The following is a 12,462-nucleotide window of genomic DNA, read 5'->3' on the forward strand; positions in this document are numbered from 1 at the left end:
AAATTGCAAAGGGAGTTGAAGGGACTTTTACAACTTACAATGGTTTCACAGGTAAACAGTGGAAGGTTATTAAATTTTATTTGACCCGATAGTGGAGGCAATAGGAAGACACGAAAGATTTTTATATTTTAGAAAAGTCGAGTTCAAAGAGGCGCTTAGGACAATGGAATCTAAGAAGGAAGGGAAAAAGGATATTTAAGGAAAGATGTTGAGATGAGTGATAGGTGAGTGTGTGGGGGAGATGTTCTGAGACCAGCTCTGTGCTGAGAAAAGTTGTGAATTTGAAGCAGCCATTGAGTTCAAGCCAGAAAAGTCCTTGTTCTTAGAAAGCAGTCTGCTTCTGAACTTTCTTGGATTTCCACAGTAGAGTGAAAGAGAGTGAGAAGTTGTGTGGTATACTTTACTGAAGTAACAACAGTTTTTGCCTTGGGTAATATTATTGGATTTTTATGGTTAAAAATTTATAAGAGAGCTTTTGCCAAGTAGCTTACTTGTGTGTTTTGACCAAGTGGGTTTTTTTGGGGGAGTGTTTTGTAAGACTGTTTCTTCTGTGTAATTTTAGCATTGTGTGCTTAAGTTTTTTTTTCTTCTCGTTAATAAATCTTTTAAATATTAAAATCCTAAAAGTGTTACTGGGATTCTATGCTTCTGGGATCAGTTATTTAACCTCCCCAAAAAATTCAATAAGGTTGGTCAAGCAAAATTTCCCTTTTGAAATCCATGCTATTATATTTTTCATTTTGAAATGTTCTTCTATTCTCTCCTTAGTAAGGATTCCATTCTTTTTCCAAACATTGACATTAAGCTGACTGGTCTATAATCCCCTGGACATGTTTTGTTCCCCTTCATAAATACAGGAATTACATTAGCCAGTCCTCTGGCACAACACCTTTTTTGAACAAATTATTAAATATGAGCAGCAGTGCCTCTGCTATCTCTTTCCTGGATTCTTTTAAAATATGCGATGTGATCTATCCAAACTAGGCGTTTTATCCTCTTTGAATTTGTTTAGTTTATTCAACATATCCCCTTTTTTATTTTAAATGCACTTATCTTGTTGCTCTTCTCATCACGCAATATCACATCCACCAGTTCTAACTCCCTGGTAAATGCCAAAGTGAAATAATTCTTTAAAATTTCTACCATCTCTCTATCATTGTATGTGGTGTTATCCTGCCTATCCCTAACCAATCCTATTCCTATCACAGCCTTCCTTTTTGTTTATTGATGTAGCTGTAAAATATTTTACTATTTTGTTATGTTCCTTGATAATTTAATGTCATAGTGTCTCTTTTCCTTCCTAACCTAATTGTTTTTTTGACTTTGCTTCTATTCCCTTTATCTTATCTCATACCATGCACTCTCCCACTGCCTGTCCCCTAACCCTTAGTTGTTCCCTTATGTCTTTATTTATCCATGGAGTCCCACTGGAGTTTAGTTTGTTCTTTCCTTTTAGTGGAATATATTTTTCCTGCGCTTTGTTCAATACTTCGTGTGACAAAAACATAATGTTTTGAATATTTCCCATTAAGTACCAGATGAAAGGCTAGTTAACAAAATGGAGGCCCAAGGAACTGGAAGGCCATTCTCAACATGGGTAAAAAATTTGCTTAAGGGCAGAAAACAATGAATTGCGGTAAATGGTTGTTTTATATTGGACTGAATGATGGTAGGCAGTGTTCCCCAAGGTTCAGTGCTAATATAAATGATTTGGTATTGGAGTGCAGAGTAAAATTCCAAAATGTGCATATGATACCAAACTTGGATAAAAGCAAAATCCTGCGGATGCGGGAGATCTGAAATACAAATAGAAAGTGCTGGAAAACTCAACAGGTCTGGCAGCATTTGTGGAGAGAGAAACAGAGCTAATGTTTTGAGTCCAAAACGACTTTTCTTCGGAATCCTCAGAAGAAGAGTCACATTGGATCTGAAATGTTAACTCTGTTTCTCTTTGCACAGATGCTGATGGGCCTGCTGAGTTTTTCCAACATTTTGTGTTTTTACACCAAACTTGGAGACATGATAAACAGTGAGGATGATACCAATTGACTGTAAAAGGACATAAATAGGCCAGCAGAATGGGAAGGCAAGTGGGCAGATGGAATTTAATGCAGAGAAGTGTGAGGTGATGCATTTTGGCAGAAGGGATAGGGAGAGGCAATATAGACTAGATGGCACAGTTCTAAAGAGTTTGTAGGGACAGATGGACCATGGTGGGGGGGGTGGTTCATGTGCATTGATCTTTGAAGGCTGTTCATATTGAGAGAGTAGTTAGCACAACATATGGGATCTTGGGCTTCATAAATAGATGTGTTGAATACAAACTTGGGAAGTTATTACTGAGCCTTTATAAAGCTTTTGTTAGGTCACAACTAGAGTATTGCATCCAGTTTTGGTCACCACAATGGGAATGATGTGAAGGTCCTTCAGAGGGTGCAGAGGAGTTTTACCAGAATAGTTCCAAGGATGAGAGATTTTAGCTACAGCTAGGTTGGAGACGCTGGGATTATCCTCCTTGGAGCAAAGGAGATTGAGGGGAGATTTGATAGAGATGTACAAGATTATGACAGATTTAGATAAGGCAGACAAAGAAAAAACTGTTCCATTAGCTGATGGTACAAGGCCAAGAGGACACAGATTTAAGGTTTTGGGCAAGAGATTCAGGGATATATGAAGAAGAACATTTTTACACATTGAGTGATAATAACCTGGAACTCGCAGCCTGAGGATAGTGTAAGTGAAGACAACCGATGATTTCAAAAGGGTGTTGGATGGACCCTGGAAGGAAATAAACTTTCAGGGCTACAGGATAGAGAAGAGGAATGGGACTGACTGGATTGCTCTACAGAGAACAGGCATGGACTTGATGGGCTGAATTGCTGCTTCCCCTGTCGTAATGACGCTATACTTTCAATGGGCTGGATTGTCCCAGATTTGCATTAAGTGCGGTAGCGGACGGGAAATAGAACATCTACCTGCCGGCCACAATGACAGTTTTTCATGCCACGTCGTCCCAATCTTGCCTCATTAATCGTGAATTCCCGGGAAACACGTTGTTTTGCTGGAGGGCAGCCTCCGATTCGCCCACCACGCTGTCACCTTGCACATTCCTCACGCCGGTCACCATATTTAAAGTGCAGCCACGCACACACCTCTCAGTGCTTTAAGGCCAGGACTGCTGCACAGAAGACATTGCCCCGAAAGGCAAGAAGACTGATGCCCCCACCCACCCCCCCAATTCACGCATCCCCCGAGTGCCTTTTGGACGCGGTGGAGGCCTGCCTGCAGGATGGGCAGCAACATCACCAATCTAGCTTGGGAGGCAGTGGTGGTCAGCGGCAACATCCTGCAAGAGAGGACAGCCACCCAGTGCCGCAAGAGGATGAATGATGACCTCCGTCCCACCAGGGTAAGTCACTCTGCTCATCACTCTCAACTCTCTCACTCTCAAACCCATCACACATCCACAGGGATCTCACTCACTGCCAGTTCAAGAGACATCACCATTCTCTCTCTCACACACACTTTCTTTGCTCCCATCCGCTCCATGGCACTACCTGCCACCCACACATTACACTCTCTCCATCTGTACTCTCTCCATCTGTATTCATGTAGCGTAAGCTGGCAAACAACAAAAGGGCGAGGCCTCAGGACTGGTGGAGGAATGCCTGAAATCAAGATCCTCATGGACTTTGAAAATAGAGCCATCTAGCTGTCCGGCAAAGATCTGGACCAGTCCTGTGCTGACGGTGAGGTCGGCAGTGCTCAACCAAGTGAGGATCCAGTAGTGCACCATCCATCAGACAACCATGCAGTGAGCGGTGTCCTGTTTCACAGGCCACTGCCATGCACTAATTATCTCCACTTGCTTCTTCAGGCACATCTGGGAAACAGCCAATGGATTACATGACCCAAGTCCTCGATCAAGCCCTGAAGACACCTCAGAAGAGGAATCTACTGAAATCCTCATTGAAGTCCCGTCACAGCGCTCAGCCACACTCTCCACCAGTGCAGAGTCACACACCTCGGTGGGACCAAGCTTTAGAATAGCCTCAGGATCACAATCTGGTGAGCACATCACACTTTCTATCAACAGCAGGTGGCAGCAGGGACTTCCCAGGTGTTCGGCACTTGGAGGACTGCTGGAGGCCAGAAATCTGCTGAGTCCGAGTAAGATGAGGAGCCTCCGGATTCGGTCATGTCACAGTTGCTGGAGCTGCAAAGACAGGCTCGGGAACATAAGGAAGGGATGTCCGCTGCACTCCTCAGATTGCAAGGCACGATGGAGGGGTCTGTTCACCTTCAGTCTGAGGTGATGGTGCTGGCATGCCAATGCACTGAGGTCAACACTGATGGTATGGTGGTGGTCCATGGAGGTGGTCCAGGGCATTGCTCCTGCACTGCTGCGTGGGCTCAACTTCATCGCTGACGCCATAGTTGGCCTCCAACAGTGTCAACGCAAGAGGGGTACAGGACAGCTCGATCTCACTCCAGCTTCCTCTTCTCCTCAAGGATTCAGCCAGGGTCCCTTGGGTACCCATAGAGAGGAGGATCAGCAGGTGCACCCACCAGGGCTATCCATCCAGGTGACTCCGGGAGTGCCTGGCCCATCTGAATCCCCTCTTCCTGTGACCCCAACAGCTCCAACCCCACAGGCCGAGGAGGGTGCCACTGCCACACAGCAGGACCCCAAAAGCAGGCCGAGGCCCTCCAGGTCTCAGCCCTTCAGAGGACGCCCGCCAAGGTCATCACAGACAGGATGTAGCAGTCAGCAGGCTGCCTCCACCTCCACTGTGGATGTTGGGGGAGCACCAAGACATAGTGGCAGGGTTAAGAAAATGTAGTTGCACAGCATGGGTATGGGTGTTAATCACTTGCATTTGATGTTCACTTTGTTAATAAACTCCCAAGAATGTCTCCTTGCCTCTAGCTCCTTGTTCTGATGAGCAGTGTTTGTGTCACTCAGATGTGAAACCTTTGGTCCCTGCACAAGATAAAGGCAGATGTCTCAGTCCAGGACCTCTTCCCTGTGCTTTGTGCAACCTTCTCAGCACACTGATGCTGTGCCTTCAATGTCATTGGTCACATCAGTGATGCCTCGATGGGGCTTATCACTGCTGCCAGAATGTGCTGCCAGCCCAGGACAGAAGAGTTCTGTCATTCTCTCTGTGCTCCCATCATCTTTGAGGTGTGGCTGGCCCCCCCATCTCATCAGCATCTGTGTCCGATGACAGTGTGGTCCTGAAGGGTTCAGCTCACAAAGGATACCATAGGTTCAGGAGAAGTTAAAGTTTCCCCACAGCATCTCCATGATATGACCCTGTTCACAGAGCACAAGTGAGCTGCCATCGACCAGACAGGAGTCAGACACTCACATAAGCTATGTGAGGATTTATGGAGTGTCCCCACTGCATGTCATCATCATCCTCCTGGAATGTTGGGACTATGATAGACCATAAGACATAGGAGCAGAAATTAGGCCCTTCGGCCCCTCGGGTCTGCTCCACCATTCAATCATGGGTGATAAGTTTCTCAACCCCATTCTCCCGCCTTCTGCCCGTAACCTTTGATCTCCTTACCAATCAAGAACCTATCTATCTCGGCCTTAAGTACACTCAATGACCTGGCCTCCACAGCCTTCTGTGGCAATGAATTCCATAGATTCACCACTCTCTGGCTAAAGAAATTTCTCCTCATCTCTGTTCTAAAAGGTCTTCCCTTTACTCTGAGGCTGTGCCCTCAAGTTCTAGTCTCTCCTACTAATGGAAACATCTTCCCCACGTCCACTTCCCCAGGCCTTTCAGCATTCTGTAAGTTTCAATCAGATCCCCCCTCATCCTTCTAAACTCCATCGAGTATAGACCCAGAATCCTCAAACGTTCCTCATATGTTAAGCCTTTCATTCCTGGGATCGTTCTCGTGAACCTCCTCTGGACCCTCTCCAGGGCCAGCACATCCTTCCTGAGATACGGGGCCCAAAATTGCTCACAGTATTCTAAATGTGGTCTGACCAGAGCCTTATAAAGCCTCAGCAGCACATCCCTGCTTTTATATTCTAGTCCTCTCGAAATGAGTGCCAACATTGCATTTGCCTTCCTAACTACCGACTCAACCTGCAAATTAACCTTAAGAGAATCCTGGACTAGGACTCCCAAGTCCCTTTGCACTCCAGATTTCGGAATTCTCTCCCCATTTAGAAAGTAGTCTATGCCTCTATTCTTCCTACCAAAGTGCATGACCTCACACTTCCCCACGTTGTATTCCATCTGCCACTTCTTTGCCCATTCTCCTAACCTGTCTAAATCCTTCTGCAGCCTCCCTGCCTCCTCAATACTACCTCCACCTATCTTTGTATCATCTGCAACTTAGCCAGGATGCCCTCAGTTCCTTCATCTAGATCATTAATGTATAAAGTGAAAAATTGTGGTCCCAACATTGACCCTTGCGGAACTCAACTAGTCACCGGCCGCCATCCTGAGAAGGACCCCCTTATCCCCACTCTCTGCCTCCTGCCAGACAGCCAGTCTTCTATCCATGCTAGTACCTTGCCTCTAACACCATGGACTCTTATCTTACTGAGCAGCCTCCTGTGTGGCACCTTGTCAAAGGGCTTCTGGAAGTCCAAGTAGATAACATTCATTGGCTTTCCTTTGTCTAACCTACTCGTTACCTCCTCAAAGAATTCTAACAGATTTGTCAGGCATGACCTCCCCTTGATGAAACCATGCTGACTTTGCCCTATTTTATCATGCACTTCCAAGTATTCTGAAATCTCGTCCTTAATAATGGAATCTAAAATCTTACCAACAACCGAGGTCAGGCTAATCGGCCTGTAATTTCCCGTCTTTTGCCTCACTCCCTTCTTAAACAGGGGGGTTACTTTAGAGATTTTCCAGTCCTCTGGGACCCTCCCTGACTCCAGTGATTCCTGAAAGATCACTACTAACGCCTCCAATATCTCTTCAGCTATCTCCTTCAGAACTCTGGGGTGTAATCCATCTGGTCCAGGTGATTTATCCACCTTCAGACCTTTCAGTTTTCCTAGCACCTTCTCCTTGGTAATGGCCACCATACTCACCTCTGTCCCCCGACTCTCTTGAACTTTGGGGATGTCACTCGTGTCTTCCACTGTGAAGATTGACGCAAAGTACCTATTCAGTTCCTCTGCCATTTCTTTGTTCCCCACTACTACTTCTCCAGCGTTATTTTCCAGTGGCCCAATGTCCACTTTTGCCTCTCTCTTACCCTTTATATATCAAAAAAAACTCTTACAATCTTCTTTTATATTACTGGCTTGTTTACCCTCATATTTAATCTTCTTCCTCCTTATTTCTTTTTTAGTTGTCCTCTGTTGGTCTTTGTAGGCTTCCCAATCCCCTGGTTTCCCACTGCTCTTCGCCGCATTGTATGCTTTCTCTTTAGCTTTTATGCTGTCCCTGACTTCCCTTGTCAGCCATGGTTGCCTCGTCCTCCCTTTAGTATGTTTCTTCTTCCTAGGGATGAATTTTTGCTGTGTCTCCAAAATTACTCCCAGAAGCTCCTGCCATTGCTGTTCCACTGTCTTTCCTGCTAGGCTCATCTCCCAGTCAATTCTGGCCAGCTCCTCCCTCATGCCTCTGTAGTTGCCTTTATTCAACTGTAATACCGTTACATCTGATTCCAGCTTTTTCCTCTCAAATTGCAGGGTAAATTCTATCATATTATGGTCACTTTCTCCTAAGGGTTCCTTCACCTTAAGTTCCCTTATCAAATCTGCCTCATTACACATGATCTGCTGCTTCTCCATGACAGGATCCTTATCACAGAGGGTATGTGCACTGAGATCAGACTGAGAGGAGTCAAACATTCACAGCTGCAAGGTGAGGATCTATGGTGTCTCCACACTGCATGTCGTCATCATCCTCCATGAATCTAGCAGCTATGAGAGCCTCCTGACCATGCCTGCCTTGTCTGGCCAGTGCAATGGCCTCATCCCCTTCATCCTCGCCTTCGAGGACCTCCTCATTCTCAACCCTGTCGATGTCCTCCTCATCGGAGGAGACGTTCAGCTCCTCCATCTCATCCTCAGCCAGCTCCTCTCCCTGTTGCAGTGCCAGGTAGTGAAGGGCACAGCAGGTGATGACGGTGCGTGACACCCTCTGTGGACTGTCTTGCAGGGCTCCACCAGACCGGTCCAGGCACCAGAACCTCATCTTCAGCATCCCGATGGTTTGCTCCACCAAGGTGAGAGTTGCAGCATGAGCCTTACTATACCATTGCTCTGCTGCAGTCTGAGGCCGCCGCACAGGTGTCATCAGCCATGGGCCCTTGTCCCCGTGGAGCCAATCCTGCAGTCTCTGTGGCCCCTGGAAGACGTCAGGGATCTGTGACTAACTGAGAATGTAGGAGCTGTGGACGCTCCTTGTGCAGACCTGCAGGATACGTTAACATTCCACAAGTTGAATCCCTTGCGGTTGACATAGTTGACTGCATGTTACGACGGCGATCTGAGCGTCACGTGTGGGAAACCTGAGATCTGGGCAAATCCAATCGCTCTCACATCCTGGCTTTCCTGGTCCCGGGTGAAATGCACAGAAGTTGTGTGCACTCGCTAAGATGGCATCCAAAACCTCATGGATGCATTTGTGGATGGAGCCTTGTGATAACCACAGAGGTCACCTATGGAGCTCTGAAAAGAGCCACTGGCATAAAAATTAAGCGCCACTGTCATTTTCACAGCCACTGGTAGTGGATACCCTCTATGTCCTCGTGGCACCAAATCCTGCAGTAACTGGCAGATGTGACCGACCAGTTCCCTGGACATGCGCAGCCTTTGGCAACACTGGTTCCCGGTCAACTGCAGGAATGACAAGCGTCATCTATGACCCTGGGTCTGGCTAGGCACTGACCAGCGATGGCTTGCTGTAGATCTTTAGCAGTGTGTGCAGGTGCTCCAGCCGCCCCTTCTTCCAGGCACCTCTGTCACTCTCTTCTCCCTCGTCTCCACTCTCTAAGCCATAAGGCATATAGCTAGGTCACCAGGCTCCATGCTCCTGATGTACTCCTTCTACAGGATGAAATAGAGAGATGCATGGGTTAGCTTGGATGTACGAAGAACCTCTCTTGGTTAAGTCTGAAGGCCCCTTAATGCTTCCCGGAGAGTGCTGGCCACCACTTTGTTGGCCAGAATTTAGTGCGCTGCATGGCTGCCCGAAACCCCACCCACCTCCGCCCCACTCCACCTGACCGATTGGCGGCAGCTTTGCCCATTTGACTGCATGCTGTGCTCTCAGCTCAGGCGCAGGCATTCTCCTAACCCACACTGCAAGGCTGCACTGTTAGCTTTAACCATGGGGGAGACTGGCCCAAACCAGGATGCTGACATTGCAAGGAGCTGTGAGCATCTCCAGCAGTGACTGCTCCATGGCCAGTTTTCGCAAGGAGATTGTACAACATGTCCAGTCGTCCAACTGTTCTAATGTCCACTAAAACGCTCATTGGTTTTCAGTCTGAGCCTGAGGGGTGAAAAGTTTTGAAGCACTCGGTGACACTTTCATGCCTCTGCGTTGCTTGAATGGGCAGAGAACCTAGAAGCCCGACTCCAATCATATCAATGTGGCTGCGTCTGAACTATCTCAGCAGCAGAGGAATGGTCACTTTATATAGGTTTCCCTAATGTTTGGCCGTTTTTCACCTCCCCCACTTCCGCCTCCCACATGTGCTTATGCACCACCTTCAGCCACTGTGCAGAACTTGTCCCCCTCCCACCCCCCAACTCGCTTCAGCCACAGTACAGCCCTTGCCCCAGTACCATGCTGTCAAACAGCCAGGAAATTTTGAGTTGCCTGTGCCTTCGCCTGAATGCGCAGTGCCACAACTGCGAGGTTCAACATGCGCCCCCCACGAGTGCTGTGAACTCGCCTCCGAGCTCCCCTTAAAGTGCAGCTCGCCAGATGCGCATCTTATAAATGGTGTTGTGAAACGTGTGCAATCGTGCCAACGTGCTCGGACGATCCTGTGTGGGGGCGGGGGGTGGGGGGGGAGATGATTCCGGCGGGCTGGGTTTATAATGATATGCAGATGTATCACAATGGAATTCCCGATGTGCAGCAGAGGGAAAGGTGGACCAGCTTTGACAGGCGGAGCGGACGACTGCAAGCTGGTTTCACATCATGAAACCGATTTTTGGCCTTCCCGCCATATTGTCCACTCACGCCCGCCATGACACCAGCGGAATTGGAAAATCCCGTCGAATGACTGTTGAGAATACGGAGGGCAGGAAGTTATGTCCCACGGGCGGGCACGTGCCCGACCCGATCGGGTGTAAAATAGCGCGCGATGACGTCGGGTGAGCGTCCTGATGTCATCGCATATTTGCGTGATATTTCGGTTGGCGGGCGCACGCTAGAGTTGGCAGCGTGCCCGCTGACAATTAAGAGGCCTATTAAGGCCATTAATGTAGTAATTGACCTGGATTTTTCACTGCCTGTCCAATATTATGGTTGGCGGGTGGGCGAATTGGCCAGGATTTTTGAGGAAACCTTATCCAAGGGCGGGATGAGGTTTCCGATATCAATTAAAAATTCTGCCTAAACATTTTTTTTTATCACCAATATATTTAGGTGAGTGATTCTTATGGGTGGGAATTTTTTTCAGAATTTCATAATTTCTGTTTTTGGCTTTAAAATTCTCCAGCTCCCTGAGGCAGCTCTCTGTCTTCAGGGAGCTTTCAGTGCGTGCTGGCCATTAATTGGCCAGTCAGCGTGAAATCATGGTCGGGGGCCAATGGAGGGTGGCGGCCCGTTTCCCGGGTGCTCCTGGGCCCGCCCACCGTGCCCGCCCGATGACCCGAAAATCCTGCCCAGAAGGATTTACCAGGATGATACTAGGGATGAGAGAATGAATCTATGTAGAGAGGTTGGAGAAGCTGGGATTGTTCACCTCAAAACAGAGGAGGTTAAGTAGAGACCTATTGGAAATATTGAAAATGCTGAGAGGTTTGATAGAACAAATAGGGAGAAATTATTTCCCCAGGCAAGTAGGTCGGTAACCAGAGAACATAAAATAATTGGTCAAAGAACAGAAGAGAAGTGAAAAAGAATCGGGAAAGCGCTCCCTGAAAGGCTGGTGGAAGCAGATTCCACAGGAACATCCAAAAGGCAGCTGGACATGAAGAGGACTAATTTACAGGAAAGATCAGGGCTTAGGACTATATTATCGTTTCAATAAGCTGGCACAGGTCTGATAAACTGAGTGGCCAAGTCCTGTGCTGTAAGATCTTAAACGAATAACAACTTTATGCGACAGGAGCTGTTTCAAGCTGGAGAATTGAAATGTGGCACTGATGAATCGACATTCCTCACCATCATTGGGACCAAGAGCGCTCCTTACCTTCGGCAAGGTGAGCTTTCCTGGCTTAGCGTTCATTACTGGGAACAAGCACTGGCCATTTTAATTGTGATAATATTGGGCTCCCACCCCAGGGAGGGAGAGTATTGTCAGAGGCTGGGGACCAGATATATTGGAGGAGTCAGGCGAAGGGGGAGGTGGGTGGGGGGAAGATTGGAAGGGTTGGGGTGCGGTATCCTGTCGCAGGGAATTGGCGAGGCAGATATTCTGGATTAACAGTCCTTGCATTCCTGTCCAGGTTTAAATTCCTATGAGCTCCTTCACTAAATAATGGAATTTTCTAAGGCCCTGAGGAAGTTATATTATGTTATTTCTATTAAGGTTGTTTAGTAACATTACAAGGAGACCAGGAGACCCTGTGGCTCAGTTGGTCGCACTCCTGCTTCTGAGCCAGAAGTCACAGGTTCAAGTCCCACTCCAGAGGCAGTTTCTTACAGCCCACCTCCAGCCAGTTTGCAGGTTGGGTGGCCCGTAAAGTTCCCCTAGTGGGCTTTCAGCCGCCCTCACGCCCGCCCCCAACCTGTCTGCTGTTTTACGGGGGTGGGTAGAGATGGTGGGTGTGGCCTAGGGCAGCCTCCCCGTCCACGCCCCAATCGAGGCTCTTAGCCACTTCCCACCTGGCCTCGATTTTTAAGGCTTGCGGGAGGAATTCAGGGGCTGAGGGAAGCCCAGCAGGTCTCAGGCTTCGGACAGAAAGTGGGGAACCAACCTCGAGAGCCCCCTTTCCACATTGAGCACACTTGCTTCTGCCCCACCCCTCCCCCCACCCCCAAGGTTAGTTCCCTGTGTGTGCTCCCTCCTCTTTCAGCCTCTCCATCCCATCAAGACCCCCTCCAACCTCCCGCCCCCTTCCCTGAGCCTCATGTCCCCTCCCTGCTGTGAGAGACAACCCAGCACTTAACTTGTCTGCTCCTAATTCATATGTTCGTATGTTGGTTCTTGAACACCAGGGGACTTAGGATCTGGGGACTGCTTGTAATCCCAGTCCTGGGCAGTGTTGCTGCTGGAGCTGCTGGGACCACTGAACTGTCAGCTCTCTGAGGTAGGACTTCTGCCTGAGTGAAGGGTGAAAGC

General features: G+C 48.1%; 1 protein-coding gene across 2 annotated transcripts in view; it reads left to right on the forward strand.

The window, feature by feature from the left end:
• Window positions 1-12,462, forward strand: part of LOC144679595 (annexin A5-like) — a 131,830-nt gene that overhangs the window by 112,183 nt on the left and 7,185 nt on the right. For both annotated transcript variants that reach the window (XM_078540150.1, XM_078540142.1), the window contains exon 9: window positions 11,287-11,380. In XM_078540150.1, coding sequence (XP_078396276.1) covers window positions 11,287-11,380 — 94 coding nt within the window. The remainder of the gene's footprint in view (window positions 1-11,286; window positions 11,381-12,462) is intronic.

Source organism: Cetorhinus maximus, chromosome 1 (assembly GCF_964194155.1).
Source record: "Cetorhinus maximus chromosome 1, sCetMax3.hap1.1, whole genome shotgun sequence".
Taxonomy (NCBI): domain Eukaryota; kingdom Metazoa; phylum Chordata; class Chondrichthyes; order Lamniformes; family Cetorhinidae; genus Cetorhinus; species Cetorhinus maximus.